This window comes from Ahaetulla prasina, chromosome 2 (assembly GCF_028640845.1).
Source record: "Ahaetulla prasina isolate Xishuangbanna chromosome 2, ASM2864084v1, whole genome shotgun sequence".
NCBI lineage: Eukaryota > Metazoa > Chordata > Lepidosauria > Squamata > Colubridae > Ahaetulla > Ahaetulla prasina.
Genome location: NC_080540.1, coordinates 92,780,633 through 92,793,318, shown reverse-complemented (window position 1 = coordinate 92,793,318; position 12,686 = coordinate 92,780,633). Strand labels below are relative to the sequence as shown.

At 36.2% G+C, this 12,686-nt stretch overlaps 1 protein-coding gene across 1 annotated transcript; it reads left to right on the top strand.

Annotated features, from left to right (window-relative positions):
* Nucleotides 1-236: 236 nt before the first annotated feature.
* On the top strand, nucleotides 237-6,691 carry WNT8A (Wnt family member 8A). The gene is made up of 6 exons (XM_058167858.1): nucleotides 237-316; nucleotides 414-447; nucleotides 694-832; nucleotides 2,638-2,763; nucleotides 3,136-3,278; nucleotides 6,131-6,691. The coding sequence occupies exons 1-6, from the start codon at nucleotides 237-239 to the stop codon at nucleotides 6,689-6,691; spliced, it is 1,083 nt and encodes a 360-aa protein (XP_058023841.1).
* Nucleotides 6,692-12,686: the final 5,995 nt, after the last annotated feature.

Sequence of the window (12,686 nt, the reverse complement as noted above, 5' to 3'; positions counted from 1 at the left end):
GCTGGCGGGCGCATGAGAGCTTTTTATTCCATAATTAGGCTTTTAAGTAATTAAAAGAGCCTTGGTGTTTTTTTCCATCCTAATTCTATTGGGCTGGGACTTTTTGTGGGGTTGGGTTTTTTTTAAAGTATAATAAAAGGAGGAGAACTAGCTCTTTCTGTTATCTAGCAAATCCTTTGAGAAGGGTGTGAGGAGAAGACAATTTAGTAGGTCGGCTAGGGGAACAGAGATTTACCATGAGAAAAGGGACCTCCGTCACCCTGGCCAGTCTTGTGCTATATAGTGCTATTGCTGTTTTCAACACATCATCAGCCTGGTAGGTATTCAAGACTCATTGCTACTTAGGTATTGGGTTTGGAATGATTCTGTTCAGAAAAGTTTTTCATAACTTTTTTTCCTCTCTCTTTCTACAGGTCAGTGAATAACTTTCTGATGACAGGGCCCAAGGTACTTATTTATACCCCCTCTAAAATGTATTTTAAACTTGCATAATTGATGACAGCTTACTTTAGTCAATAGCATATTATTTACCTATGATAAGTAACCTTTATTAATATTGTGACCCTCTTTGCAGAAGCTGGATATAAATAGCTATATAATTTGGATTATATCTTCTGGATATAATTTAAGGGTGTTTGGGAGGGTTGAGAAACATTGAAAAATAATGTATTATATTTGTTTTGTCTGTGAAAGGCATATTTGAGGTACTCTACAAGCGTATCTGCTGGTGCTCAAAGTGGAATCCAAGAATGTAAGCATCAGTTTATCTGGGAACGCTGGAATTGTCCAGAGAGTGCACTTCAACTCTCCACTCACCACAGACTTAGAAGTGGTAAGTGGATTTTAACACATCCCTGCCTTTTGATAGGTCTACTTGAGTTGCGTTTAGCAGTCTGCAAAGGTTATGTGCAACTGAGAATAGAGCATAACTTGTAGGTAGGGTTCACCAAGTTTTCAGTTACCTGTGGTAGGACTTGCTCCTGGAATATATATGTGAAGGAATATATAATAGGAATACATTCTTGAACAAATCAAAGTAAATTTCTCTTTTACTCTGCTGTTATTATTTACCATAGGAGGGACTGCTCTTTTTCTAGGAATGGCATGGAAAATTGTTTTAGACTGCTAATCCTTACAACAAATTGTAACAACAAACTAGGAGGTAGATTGTGTGGAAAGAAAGTGACCGATCAGTCATCTGCTGTGCTTTATAGTATGAAGCTCTGAATCAGGATTGGTATGATATCCAGTTTATAATGCATGTACACATTGAGTTGGTACCTCAAGAACATTTTTTTTCCCCAGCCTAGGTTGAGGTTTGTCTTTTTATCCCAGAAATCAGCTGCTGTGTTCATCCCTATTAGGGCAATGGTTTTATTAGGTCAGATCAGATAAAAAATAGTTCGCAAGTTTTGAGTCTCTCGTTTTTGCAGAAGGTCAGAAAGGTGAGCTAATGTAGTGCATGGATTATTTTTTTAAAATTATGGTCAGGACTAAGTCAAGCAATAACAATTCGTTTTAAAAGGCAACTATTTGTTGCTGTTATTTAAAGACATTTTAAAAAGGGTCATTCAGAATTCAAAATGAACAATGATTTCTAGGATGATCATAAATCTGGAACTCAGAGCACAATCCTGTGCAACTTTCCTGAGAAGCTACTCCTATTGAATTTAGCATGGAAGACTTCTACATCTGTGGGTGCAAGAATACTTTATAAAATAATAAAATTAATGTTGCCATTGTTGGATGAATAATGAAAATATATATTTAAATATATATATTAAATATATATTTAAAAAGGATTTTAAAAAATCCTTATTTAAAAGAATTTTGGGGAAGGAAGACATTCAATGGCAACATTAATTTTATTACTTTATAAAATATTCCTCTGTTTGTGTGTGTTTGTGTGTGTATTGGGGATATTTGTGTATTTATGTGTATGTTTTATATTAATTTTTAATACAAAATGAAAACTAATCTGTTGATTATCACTAGGCATCATATATCAATGCACCTAATTTATGAACTGAAGTAGAGACCAGGGAAAATGTAGATGGATTAACCAATCAATCCTCTCTGCTTCAAACTAGCTCAGAATGAACAGACATCATACAAATGAAAAAACACTTCCATTCAATGGTGTATCAAATGAGGAAGCTTTCACCAAGAGTGCTGCTAGATTTGTCTGTGACATGATGAAATGCATAAAATTTAAACACTAAAATTTAAAACCTTGGAGTTGAAATAAAAGCAATGACTAGAAAACAAATCATTTTATAGTAGAAATGCAGCAATTATATCTACAAATTTAGTATTTCTCTCCGTCTAATTTCTTATTATGCTGTACAATTTGCAAAAACAGTTTGTTTTTCTTTAATTCTGTTGTAATTCCTGTCTTTTGATATATTTCCTAATCCAGAATCCTAGTGAGATTTGAGCATGGGAGCGGATATAAATTGTTTAACCAAATTTCCTTCCAGAGATTGGGAATGTATTGGCATATACAAATCCATTGCTGGTAAACCTGAGATGAGAAGAAGATTTCTTTTGCTTTTATTTTGGCCAGGAGAAGGGAAGATTAGACTAGAAGGAAGTGAGGGTTTATGTTTCACACTGACAGTTCTTTCTGCCTTCTAGCTACAAGGGAGACTTCATTCGTTCATGCCATCAGCTCAGCTGGAGTAATGTATGCCCTAACCAGGAACTGTAGCATGGGAGACTTTGAGAATTGTGGCTGTGATAATTCAAGAAATGGACGTGTAGGTGAGCCTGGGTTTTTTTTGAAAAAAATATACCGAAGAAAGACAGGTGTTGTTCTCCTCAGTTAAGCTGGTTTCCACACGTTTGAAGAGCAGAACTGCAAGGTCCATATTTTGTACTCTTTAGTTCTGCAAGTTAGACAAAGGTATCAATTAACTTAACAAATTGTGCAGATTATGAACAATCCCAAGCAGCACAACTGAAAAATGTTTTATTTCCCACCCCCCCACCCCCACCCGCACATGCATGCTTCTCTACTAATCCAAAAATTGTGCTCATTCTCTTTAGATTTTTGGTGAACTTCTTAAAACCTATCTCTGTTTTATGACTCAACCCACAGGTATTTGGAAATAACACTTTTTTTTCCTCCCCCAGGTGGAAGCGGATGGGTTTGGGGAGGATGCAGTGACAATGTGGAATTTGGTGAAAAAATTTCCAAGCACTTTGTGGATGCTTTGGAGACAGCACATGATGCCAGAGCATTATTGAATTTGCATAATAATGGGGCAGGGAGATTGGTAAGTTTTACTTAGAGAAAATATTTCTTTGGGAATTCAGGTATGGGCAAACAATGTTACAGAACTATGCCTTCAAGCTGTGTTTTCCTGATTTGACTATCTCCATGATTTCATGAACTTGAGTGCTCAACTTGAATAACTATAGAGTTACCTTACCTGGCCCTACAAGGAACAACATGTTTCAATAAACTCCTTTTTACTTTGGAAATAGAAAATTTAGTCGTTGTCAATAGGAAAATAGTTCAGTGATTGCTTTAAAACCAATAACCACAATGTCTGATTTTTTAAAATTTTAAAATATTATTAAGTCCAATTTGATGGGATGAATACAAACTTTGCTCTCACTTAGTTCTGGAGAAAATATGGAAAATCTGTTCTCTATATTGATTGATTGGAATTGATCTTCAAGTTCCATTACAATGAGAGATTTGGACAAGTCCCAACTTGTCTGCTATTGACTCTTTTTCCTCAAAAGAATTTGCAAGATTGCTTGTTAGGCATATTGATAATCCACAATGTGCAAAGTAAGCCCTGATGGCCTGGTTTGCAAAGAATCCTTATCCATAACACTTGTATTCAGACATCCAACTAAGTAAAAGCAAACCAATGAATTTTAACTTATAGTTATTTTAAGAACTGGCGCATTACAGTTTATTTATAATATGTTAAACAGCTGGCCATATATATTAATATTAAAATAAAAATCCATAGAGCACATTTTTCTGCAGTGTTTGATGAACATGAGTCTAATTTTCTCCAATCTGCTGTCCTCCATATGTGATATTTATGCTACATAGGGATAATAGTAACTAGAATCCAATTTATTCAGAGGGCAGTAGACTGCAGGAGGCTTTTAAGATATGGACAGTAACTATATTCTATACATACTAGGCAAATACATACAAGTCAGCCTAAAATTATAATATACTGGTGTAAGCTTTTATTTTCAACTGCTCAACTAGACATTCTTTACATATTTATAAAGTAAATCTAACTGAACAAAGAAGAATTTATTTTAGTAATGTATGTTGCTTGTTTCCATTAATAACATGTTCACCTAGCATGGGAATTTACCTGTGGAGAAGTTCAGGGTAGGAGGGAAGATGTTATGGGGAAATTAAATGAAAGCCTGATGCTTGTGCCAGTGCAGAGCTGTATTTAGAATAACAGCTGGTTGATCCAGGTTTAGCTTTTTACTTTAATCATAAATCCCTCTCTCTGCCCAAATCACTAACATTATCACTCTTAGAATGTTGGCAGAAATCATGTATGCTAAGTAGCATTCAGATCTGTAGAAAACAGGGCTGTCTTAGGATTCAAACTGGACTATTGTTTAGCATAGAGCTGTATAAAGGTGGTCCAGAGCTATTATTGAAAGGAGAGGCATCCATATACATCTACCTGGACATTAAGATGAGTCTTTTAAGAGTTATTCTCCCCCCACCCATGTGCTGTTAAGAATTGACAGACAAAGATGGAACCTTCCTGGTGATGGCCTTGCTCTGATATAATTTCTTTTTTAGCATACACTTTTATATTGTTTATAATTTCTTTTACCATAATGCAGGTCTGATGTTTAACATGTTTTTGAAAGTATGATTTTTGCAATTACTTCTACTGATTTTGTATGGTATTGATGTTTCAATAGTATTATAAATGGATAGTAAATCCTAACAAATATACATTTTCCCAAACTCTCTGGAAGAAAAGTTCGGCAAAAAACATTCTTCCAGATTTGTGTTTTTTAAAATCCTGTAAGTAATGTAAACCAACTAAGCGCTGAACAGGAAGTTGTACACATTTTGAAAAACGATTCAGAGGATGTGGTGCATACCTGATGTGAACTTAACACTGCTGCACAACACTTTAAACTCACTTTAAAATAACTTTTGCTCAGACTTTGATATAAATGTGAAAGAAAGGAATACCCTGCCTTAACAATCATTTTTATGGATTCCTTTAAGTAGCAGTGTTCCCTTCCCCTCCAGCTTACATAGAAGCCAAACACTTTAACAAACAGCTGATAGGTGATGTGCTTGTTCAAGGTCTAAAGCACTTGTCCTGAATCAAGTTGACAGCACACCCAGACCTCCTTAGCTGGACACCGAAGTGGAGCCCACCTTTTCTGATCTAATATAAGACCCAACTAGTTCATGCATGTACAAAGGGCTGTGTGACAAAAAGCCTGTCTCCTTTTTTATTTCTAGAATGGAAAGAACTTAAAAAAGAGGGGCACTTTTCTGTAATTTTTAGAATTGGGGCCAGGGGGATGGAATAGGAGAATAAGAGGTTGTTGCTTAAGGCACAAATTTTTCCCTGTAAAGCTTCTGAACCCCTCTCTCAAAGTGACATTTCTCCCAATCATTTTTGGAGTGCAGATTGCAGTATCCCATACAGATTTTTGAGTCTCAGCCTGTCAGAAATTGCAGGCCACAAACCAAACATGTTGCCAGAGACCAGGAAGAGATAAATTGATGCCTTCCACTAAATCCAAGTGGCCAACTGCCATGAAGATTTGCAGTTTGGAAAGCTGTAATCCAAAATATTTGGAAGATATCAAGTAGTAGGGACTTATGCTCACTGTTTAAAACTTTTGAATCTCTAATTCAAAATTAAAGTTTTTAAAATTTAGTCAATCTTTTCCAGTCTGGTGTCCTTCAGATATATTAGGATGAAACTCCCAATCGTTATGTCCTCCATATAATGTTTGACCATGCAAACTCTTAAAATAGCTTACATGGGAAAGGAAGAGTTAAGTTTCTCTTCTCGCCATATTCTTTTGGTATTTAACAGAATTATTCAATACTCTTATTTCCTAGTATTCCTAAATGTTGTTCCATCTCTCATGCAAGGCTGTAAAAGCAACTATGAAGCGGGCCTGCAAGTGCCATGGAGTATCAGGGAGCTGTAGCATCCAAACTTGCTGGCTCCAACTAGCAGACTTCCGAGATGTTGGAAATTATCTAAAGAAAAAATATAACCAAGCTCAGAAGCTGGAGTTGGACAAGAGAAGAATAAGAGCTGGTAATAGTGCGGAGAGTCGTGGAATGTCATCTGAGCCCTTCAACACCATGCATGCTGCTGATCTTGTGTTTTTGGAAGACTCCCCAGATTACTGCATCAAAAACATCAGCTTGGGACTCTATGGTACTGAAGGACGAGAGTGTCTTCAAAGTGGCAAGAATCTGACCCAGTGGGAGAAGCGGAGTTGCAAGAGGCTCTGCGTGGAATGTGGCCACAAAATAGAGGAGAAACAGATTGAAATTGTCACAAGCTGCAATTGCAAGTTTCATTGGTGTTGCAAAGTGAAATGTGAACAGTGCAAACAAGTGGTAACTAAATATTATTGTTCCACTCGAGTGGGCTCTCTTTCCAATAACTCTCGGCATCGGAACAGGGGTCATGGGAGATAAATTCATCATTCTCTAACTCTCCCTAAGGCTAACGCCTGGTTCGCAGGAAGTATTCCGAAAAGAGATCTTTGGATCATAATTGTCGGACTTTCAGGTTTTCATTGGACGAAGCTTTAGTGTTCACATTACAATGAACTAAATTTGTATTAAGTCTGAGTATTATCACTGCTCATCACCTTTTATATGCCTACCTGTATTCTAGAAACATGGTTTCCCCCTAGCCAAATGCTAGGCAAATGTTTTCACCAACAAGCTAACCTTACATTATAAGGATCAACTCAGGCTTGGGATATGTAGATGTTTAATTTACAATGCAATGTAATATGGATTGTAAACTTAGACTGTAGCCATTGATGGCTTTAAAGTTTCTTTCAAAAATTTCAAATCTGTAAGCAAGTTAAACCTTGTAGCAAGTCTCCTTTCACATTGAAGCATTGTATTTTTTGGCAAGATTGGAATGGAAAAGGTCTGAAGCTCAGATTCAATATTGTTCAGCTACATGTATAATACTTATTTCCCTTTCTTCCCCAATCTTTTTCAGTCTTTGATCTTATTTATAATTATCAATGTGATATAAAATCAACATAGTTTAGGGCATACAATGTTATCATTTTTCCTAGGATTCCAATGCCCAAGGTAATAAGATATTGATGATACATAGTATCCAATCCGATAGCTATTATACATTATATGTTTTCAACTTGCAAAATACATAGTTATCGAAAGTATGAAAATCAGAGGCTATCCTGCATTTTATCTCTTCGAACAAGATAGTGTCATAAGAATCCAACATTGTGATCAGAAAATATTGGTTGCTTAAATTATTGGTTGAAATTCACAGAAATTTTGGAAGCCCATTGTTTGAATGATTTTCTGTAGTGCTAGAGAATAGTTTTTTCTTCTGTTGAACTTCCATAGGTTGTAAATATATATAAATATATATATAAATTTATATATTAATGTGAAACGAAACATATGCACTTTTTATTCAAAGTGTTTAAATGCACAGGTCTAGTTCTCAGAGGTGCCTCAAGAGATGAAGCTGTAGGTTTTATTAGACATTCAACTTTCAAGGAAAGAATTTCAGGTCTTTTAGTTTTTAATGGTTGATTAATTTTTACCCCTTTCAAGTTACTATTGTAAAACAAGTTAAGCTGTCCTTTAACAATATTTTACAATAAACATTTTTGAAGAAATGTTTCCTTTAAAATACTCTGTTTGCTCCATTTGTCTGGGTTACAAGAAGCTACTTTTTCAGAAAAGAAGATAAAAGGAAGTTAAGGATTTGATCAAGAAGCCACAAAATAAGATAGAAACTGGCTTAGGTCTCTTTTTTTCTGGGGATATAAAACTTGGAAGAATTGGCGACAAACAAGGGCTTGACAAAGTAAATTTCCCTTGTCTCGTTAATTTGTCTATTGTCTAATGTTCTTCAAACAATGCAAGCTGAGATTGTGTTTGATGTGGTAAATATGAGGGCTTGTTGCAAATTCTTTATTCTAAAGGACAAGATTAACCCTTTGAACTAGAGAGTTTGGCGAAAACTTGGAAGCAGTTGTGAATGTGTCTGTAGGTTCCCTGCTGTTTGCTCCTATAAATAACCTGATGACTTGCATGCCTGAGAAGGCAAATGGAGAAATCCTCTAGCTCTGGAAACAGGACAACAAGTCCTGGCTGCTTCCTTAAATGCATACTGAAGATCTCATCCAGGTTAATTATTTTGCTGCCTCTGTAGGTCAACTATGCCAACAAAGATTTGGCTTATTGTTCTCCCAAGCAATGCTGCTATTACCTTTCCACTCACCATTTTCAATATTTATAAATAATTTGTGCCCATCAACTGACCTAATTAGGAATTTTTCATCTATTCTCTCAAAGCTTGAACATAGTTTTGATTGGGAGAGAAAGAGAGAGGGAAGGAGAGGGGGGGAGAGAGAGAGAGAGAAGGAGAAACAACTTGTGACCCCTTGGGTCATGTTTTTCAGAGATATTTCCTTATCAGATTTCTCATTGCCTTCAACAATGGCAGAGTTTCTAATATACTTGACAAGTTCTTAAAAATTCAGGGAGATGTTTTGCGATGGATTTTTCTTGAACGTGGCCCATCCTGCATTGTATAGCATAGTCAAACATCAGGAGTTGACCACAAGAAATGTTTTATAACATTTGTATTCTGTCATAAAAAGCTTAATGATCTTTTTAATATTGTTAAATATTTGTAAAATATGCCAGTTCCACAGGTGTTATGGATCCTGAACTTTCGAGAAATTCTGTAAGAGCCCATTTGAAGTACCTTGTTTCAAAAAGTTTTGCCCTGCGATAGTACTTTCACCTAGTTAAAGATTACACACATGAGAGTTTTAGGTGTGTGTGTGTGTGTGTGTAGTATAGTCCAGCACAACTATCTTTGTTGCTTATATCTTTGCCATCATTTGAAATCAGCATGATTAGTTTTCAAGCTCTGCTTTTCTATAAAAGCGCTTGAATTTCTCTTACATATTTTAAGATATGTTTGAAGAGAAATCACAATCTTGTGGTACAATATTTTAGTACCATCATATATCCTGTTTGTAAAATTAACCCAGTAAAATAAATCTCTAATACCATACTAACTTAACTTGAGTCACTTTTGCCTCCTGTGAAATTTCTTAATAGAATAGAATAGAATAGAATAGAATAGAATAGAATAGAATAGAATAGAATAGAATAGAATAGAATAGAATTTTATTGGCCAAGTGTGATTGGACACACAAGGAATTTGTCTTGGTGCATATACTCTCAGTGTATATAAAAGAAAAGACACGTTCATCAAGGTACTCTTCTAACTCTTCTTGCCACCAATATCCCAGTCTTAATTTATCGTTTACAAAAACTTTCAAGGCTGGGATGATTTTACTTCTCTGTCATATCTGAGGGGAAAAAAGAGTTGCTCTGATTTTTATATAGAATAATAATAATAGAATAATTATATATAATACAGGTAATCCTTGACTTACGACCACAATTGTGCCCAAAATTAATGCTGCTTGCGAGACCTTGCTAAATGAGTTCTGTCCTATTTTACAATCTTTCTTGCCCCAGTTGTTAAGTGAATCACTGCAGTTGTTCAGTTAGTAATCCAGTTGTTAAGTGACTCTGGCTTCCCCATTGGCTTTGCTGGTCAGGAAATTGCACAAAGCAATCAACCGTCTTAAATATGAGCCAGTTGCCAAGTGTCTGAATTTTGATCACATGATCATGCGATGCTGTAAAGGTTGTGACTGTGATAAATGGTCATAAGTCACTTTATTCAATGGCATTGTAACTTTGAACGGTCACTAAATGAACTGTTGTTAAGTCGAGGACCAATTTTATAAAATAATATAATATAATACAAGACAAGACAAGACAATATATATCACACACATATATACATATATATGCAGTTAGTCCAGAATGCGGCTGCGCGGGTGATAGAGGGAGCCCCTCGTGGCTCCCGCATAACACCCATCCTGCGCAGACTGCACTGGCTACCTGTGGCCTTCCGGGTGCGCTTCAAGGTTTTGGTGACCACCTTTAAAGCGCTCCATGGCATAGGGCCGGGTTATCTACGGGACCGCCTACTGCTACCGAATACCTCTCACCGACCCGTGCGCTCTCATAGAGAGGGACTCCTCAGGGTGCCGTCAGCGAGGCAATGTCGTCTGGCGACGCCCAGGGGAAGGGCCTTCTCTGTGGGGGCTCCCACCCTCTGGAATGAACTGCCCCCAGGACTTCGTCAGCTTCCGGACCTTCGGACCTTCCGCCGCGAGCTTAAAACATACTTATTTAATTGCGCAGGACTGAGCTAGATTTTAATGTATGGGTTTTAACTTGGGTTTTATTTTTTATATTTTTAATTATTAGGCTTTTGAATAAGTTTTTTAATTGTTTTTAGATTGTATTTATTTGCTTTTAAATGCCTGTAAACCGCCCTGAGTCCTTTGGGAGATAGGGTGGTATATAAATATAAACAATAAATAAATAAATAATATATGTACATACAATATTTTTTATTACCCAGTGAAAGCTTTGCTTTACAGTTAAGCTTTAGTTTAGTCATGGTGCTATTCCAGTATATCATCCTTCTTTTCAAATGGGCCAAGAGTATCCATCAAATCTGAGTTAGATAGAGGTTTTACCGATTTTTGGGAAGTTATTTATTTTTTATTTCCTCAGATGACAAGAATACATTTAATTTTATTAATTTATCATATGCACACACATACATACACACACACACACACACACACACACACACACACACACAGAAAGTGAGTGAGAGTGAGAGATAGTGAGTGGATCTCAACTTACAACAGTTCATTCAGTGACCGCTTGAAATTACAAGGGCACTGAAAAAAGTAACTTATGACTATTTTTCACACTTACAACTATTTCAGTATCCCCAGGGTCATGTGATCAAAATTCAGATGCTTGACAACTTACTCGTATTTATGACAGTTGCAGTGTCCCAGGGTCATGTAATAACTTTTCCCAGCCTTCTGACAGGCAAAGTCAATGGGGAAGCCAAATTCACTTAACAGCCATGTTACTAACTCAACCACTGCAGTGATTCACTTAACAACAGTGGCAAAAAAGGACATAAAATGCAGCAAAACTTAACAACTGCCTCATTTAACAACAGAAATTTTGGGCTTAGTTGTGATTGCAAGTTGAGGACTAGCTATATACCTTGCTATTTTCAAATTTGGATTCCTCACTGATAATTTGCCATTATTGTTATGCTCAAAATGGAGCTGGCCAATCAAACCAATCTGATATAACACAGTTGAAATGCAATATTTTCCAAAAGGACTACAATAAACCTCTATAATTTATAAGAGTTGGCAAAAATGCCTATTCCAAGTAGTGGCAAAAGACCTGAGACAGAAGATACGTTTTATGAATAAACCAAAATCTTGAAAATAAACCTTGTTTTTCCCTGACAGCTTGGGAAGCTGTAATTTTTCCCATGCTGTTTGTGCATGCGCAAAATAACAAAAACATACTAAAGTCCCTAAATATGTAGAATCACATGAAATCATATTGTGAAAGCCAGTGTCAGGTACAGTATGTCTTTTTAGAATTTATGCTGAAAATGGGAATGTGTTTTATTATCTTGGATGAATGTTTCAGTTCAACCATAGATAGTTATTCTAGAATGTAGGCTAGCTTCTACTCTATTGCAAGATTGATCCAAAGGTAAGATTTCATTTTTTAAAGATTTATATCCAATCTGCCCTGGATATAAATCTAAAATGACGGAAATGCTAAGAATGAATGCAGTAAGGATAACACATGACTGAATTGGCATGGTATGCATAAGAGGGCTAAGCAACAGGCAGGCCAAAAATACAATGGCCAGTGTCCCTTGTCTTGTGTTTCCACTGTTCAAGAACAGAACTACCACTGATTAACAATCCATGGGTTAACTAAGATTCATCTCTATTGTCAGCAAGCATTCTACTATAGATAGACTTCTTGATATCAGTTGCTCACCAAGGATTGTTGACTGTTTTTCTTTTTTAACCCACCAGGGTCTAAGAACAGAAGAACGTATTTTTACACCATCCATTTCCTGCATTTCCACATGGGGTTGGCAATTGTATGAAGTGAATATTATGGCTCCCAATGCAAAGGTTTTCCATCACTCCACTTGACATCTCCTCTCTTGAAGAGAATAAGTGACCTTTTCATATGCAGCTTGGCTAGCTGGTCACACCAAAACTAAATTAGGAAAAGCCATGGGTCACATCAATTCCTTGAGGCCTTAAAAACAAAAGGGAGAGGCTCTTTTCAACTTGCAAAAATCTTCCTTAACATTACAAAGTTTGGGGAGGGCAGGAATATATGGCTATTTTGATGATCTCCCTTCCTCCATATGTCAAAGTTGAGTAGATATCACAAAATGGTGGCCGAGTGTCATTATCTCTTTCCAGGATATTCAGATTAGTTCAAGAGAAATATTAGAGTTAAA

Coding starts and splice junctions, on each gene's coding strand:
- WNT8A (XM_058167858.1), top strand. CDS start 237: ATGAGAAAAGGGACCTCCGTCACCCTGGCCAGTCTTGTGCTATATAGT. Junction 833..2,637: donor TCACCACAGACTTAGAAGTG/GTAAGTGGATTT, acceptor TCTGCCTTCTAG/CTACAAGGGAGACTTCATTC. Junction 3,279..6,130: donor ATAATGGGGCAGGGAGATTG/GTAAGTTTTACT, acceptor CTCTCATGCAAG/GCTGTAAAAGCAACTATGAA.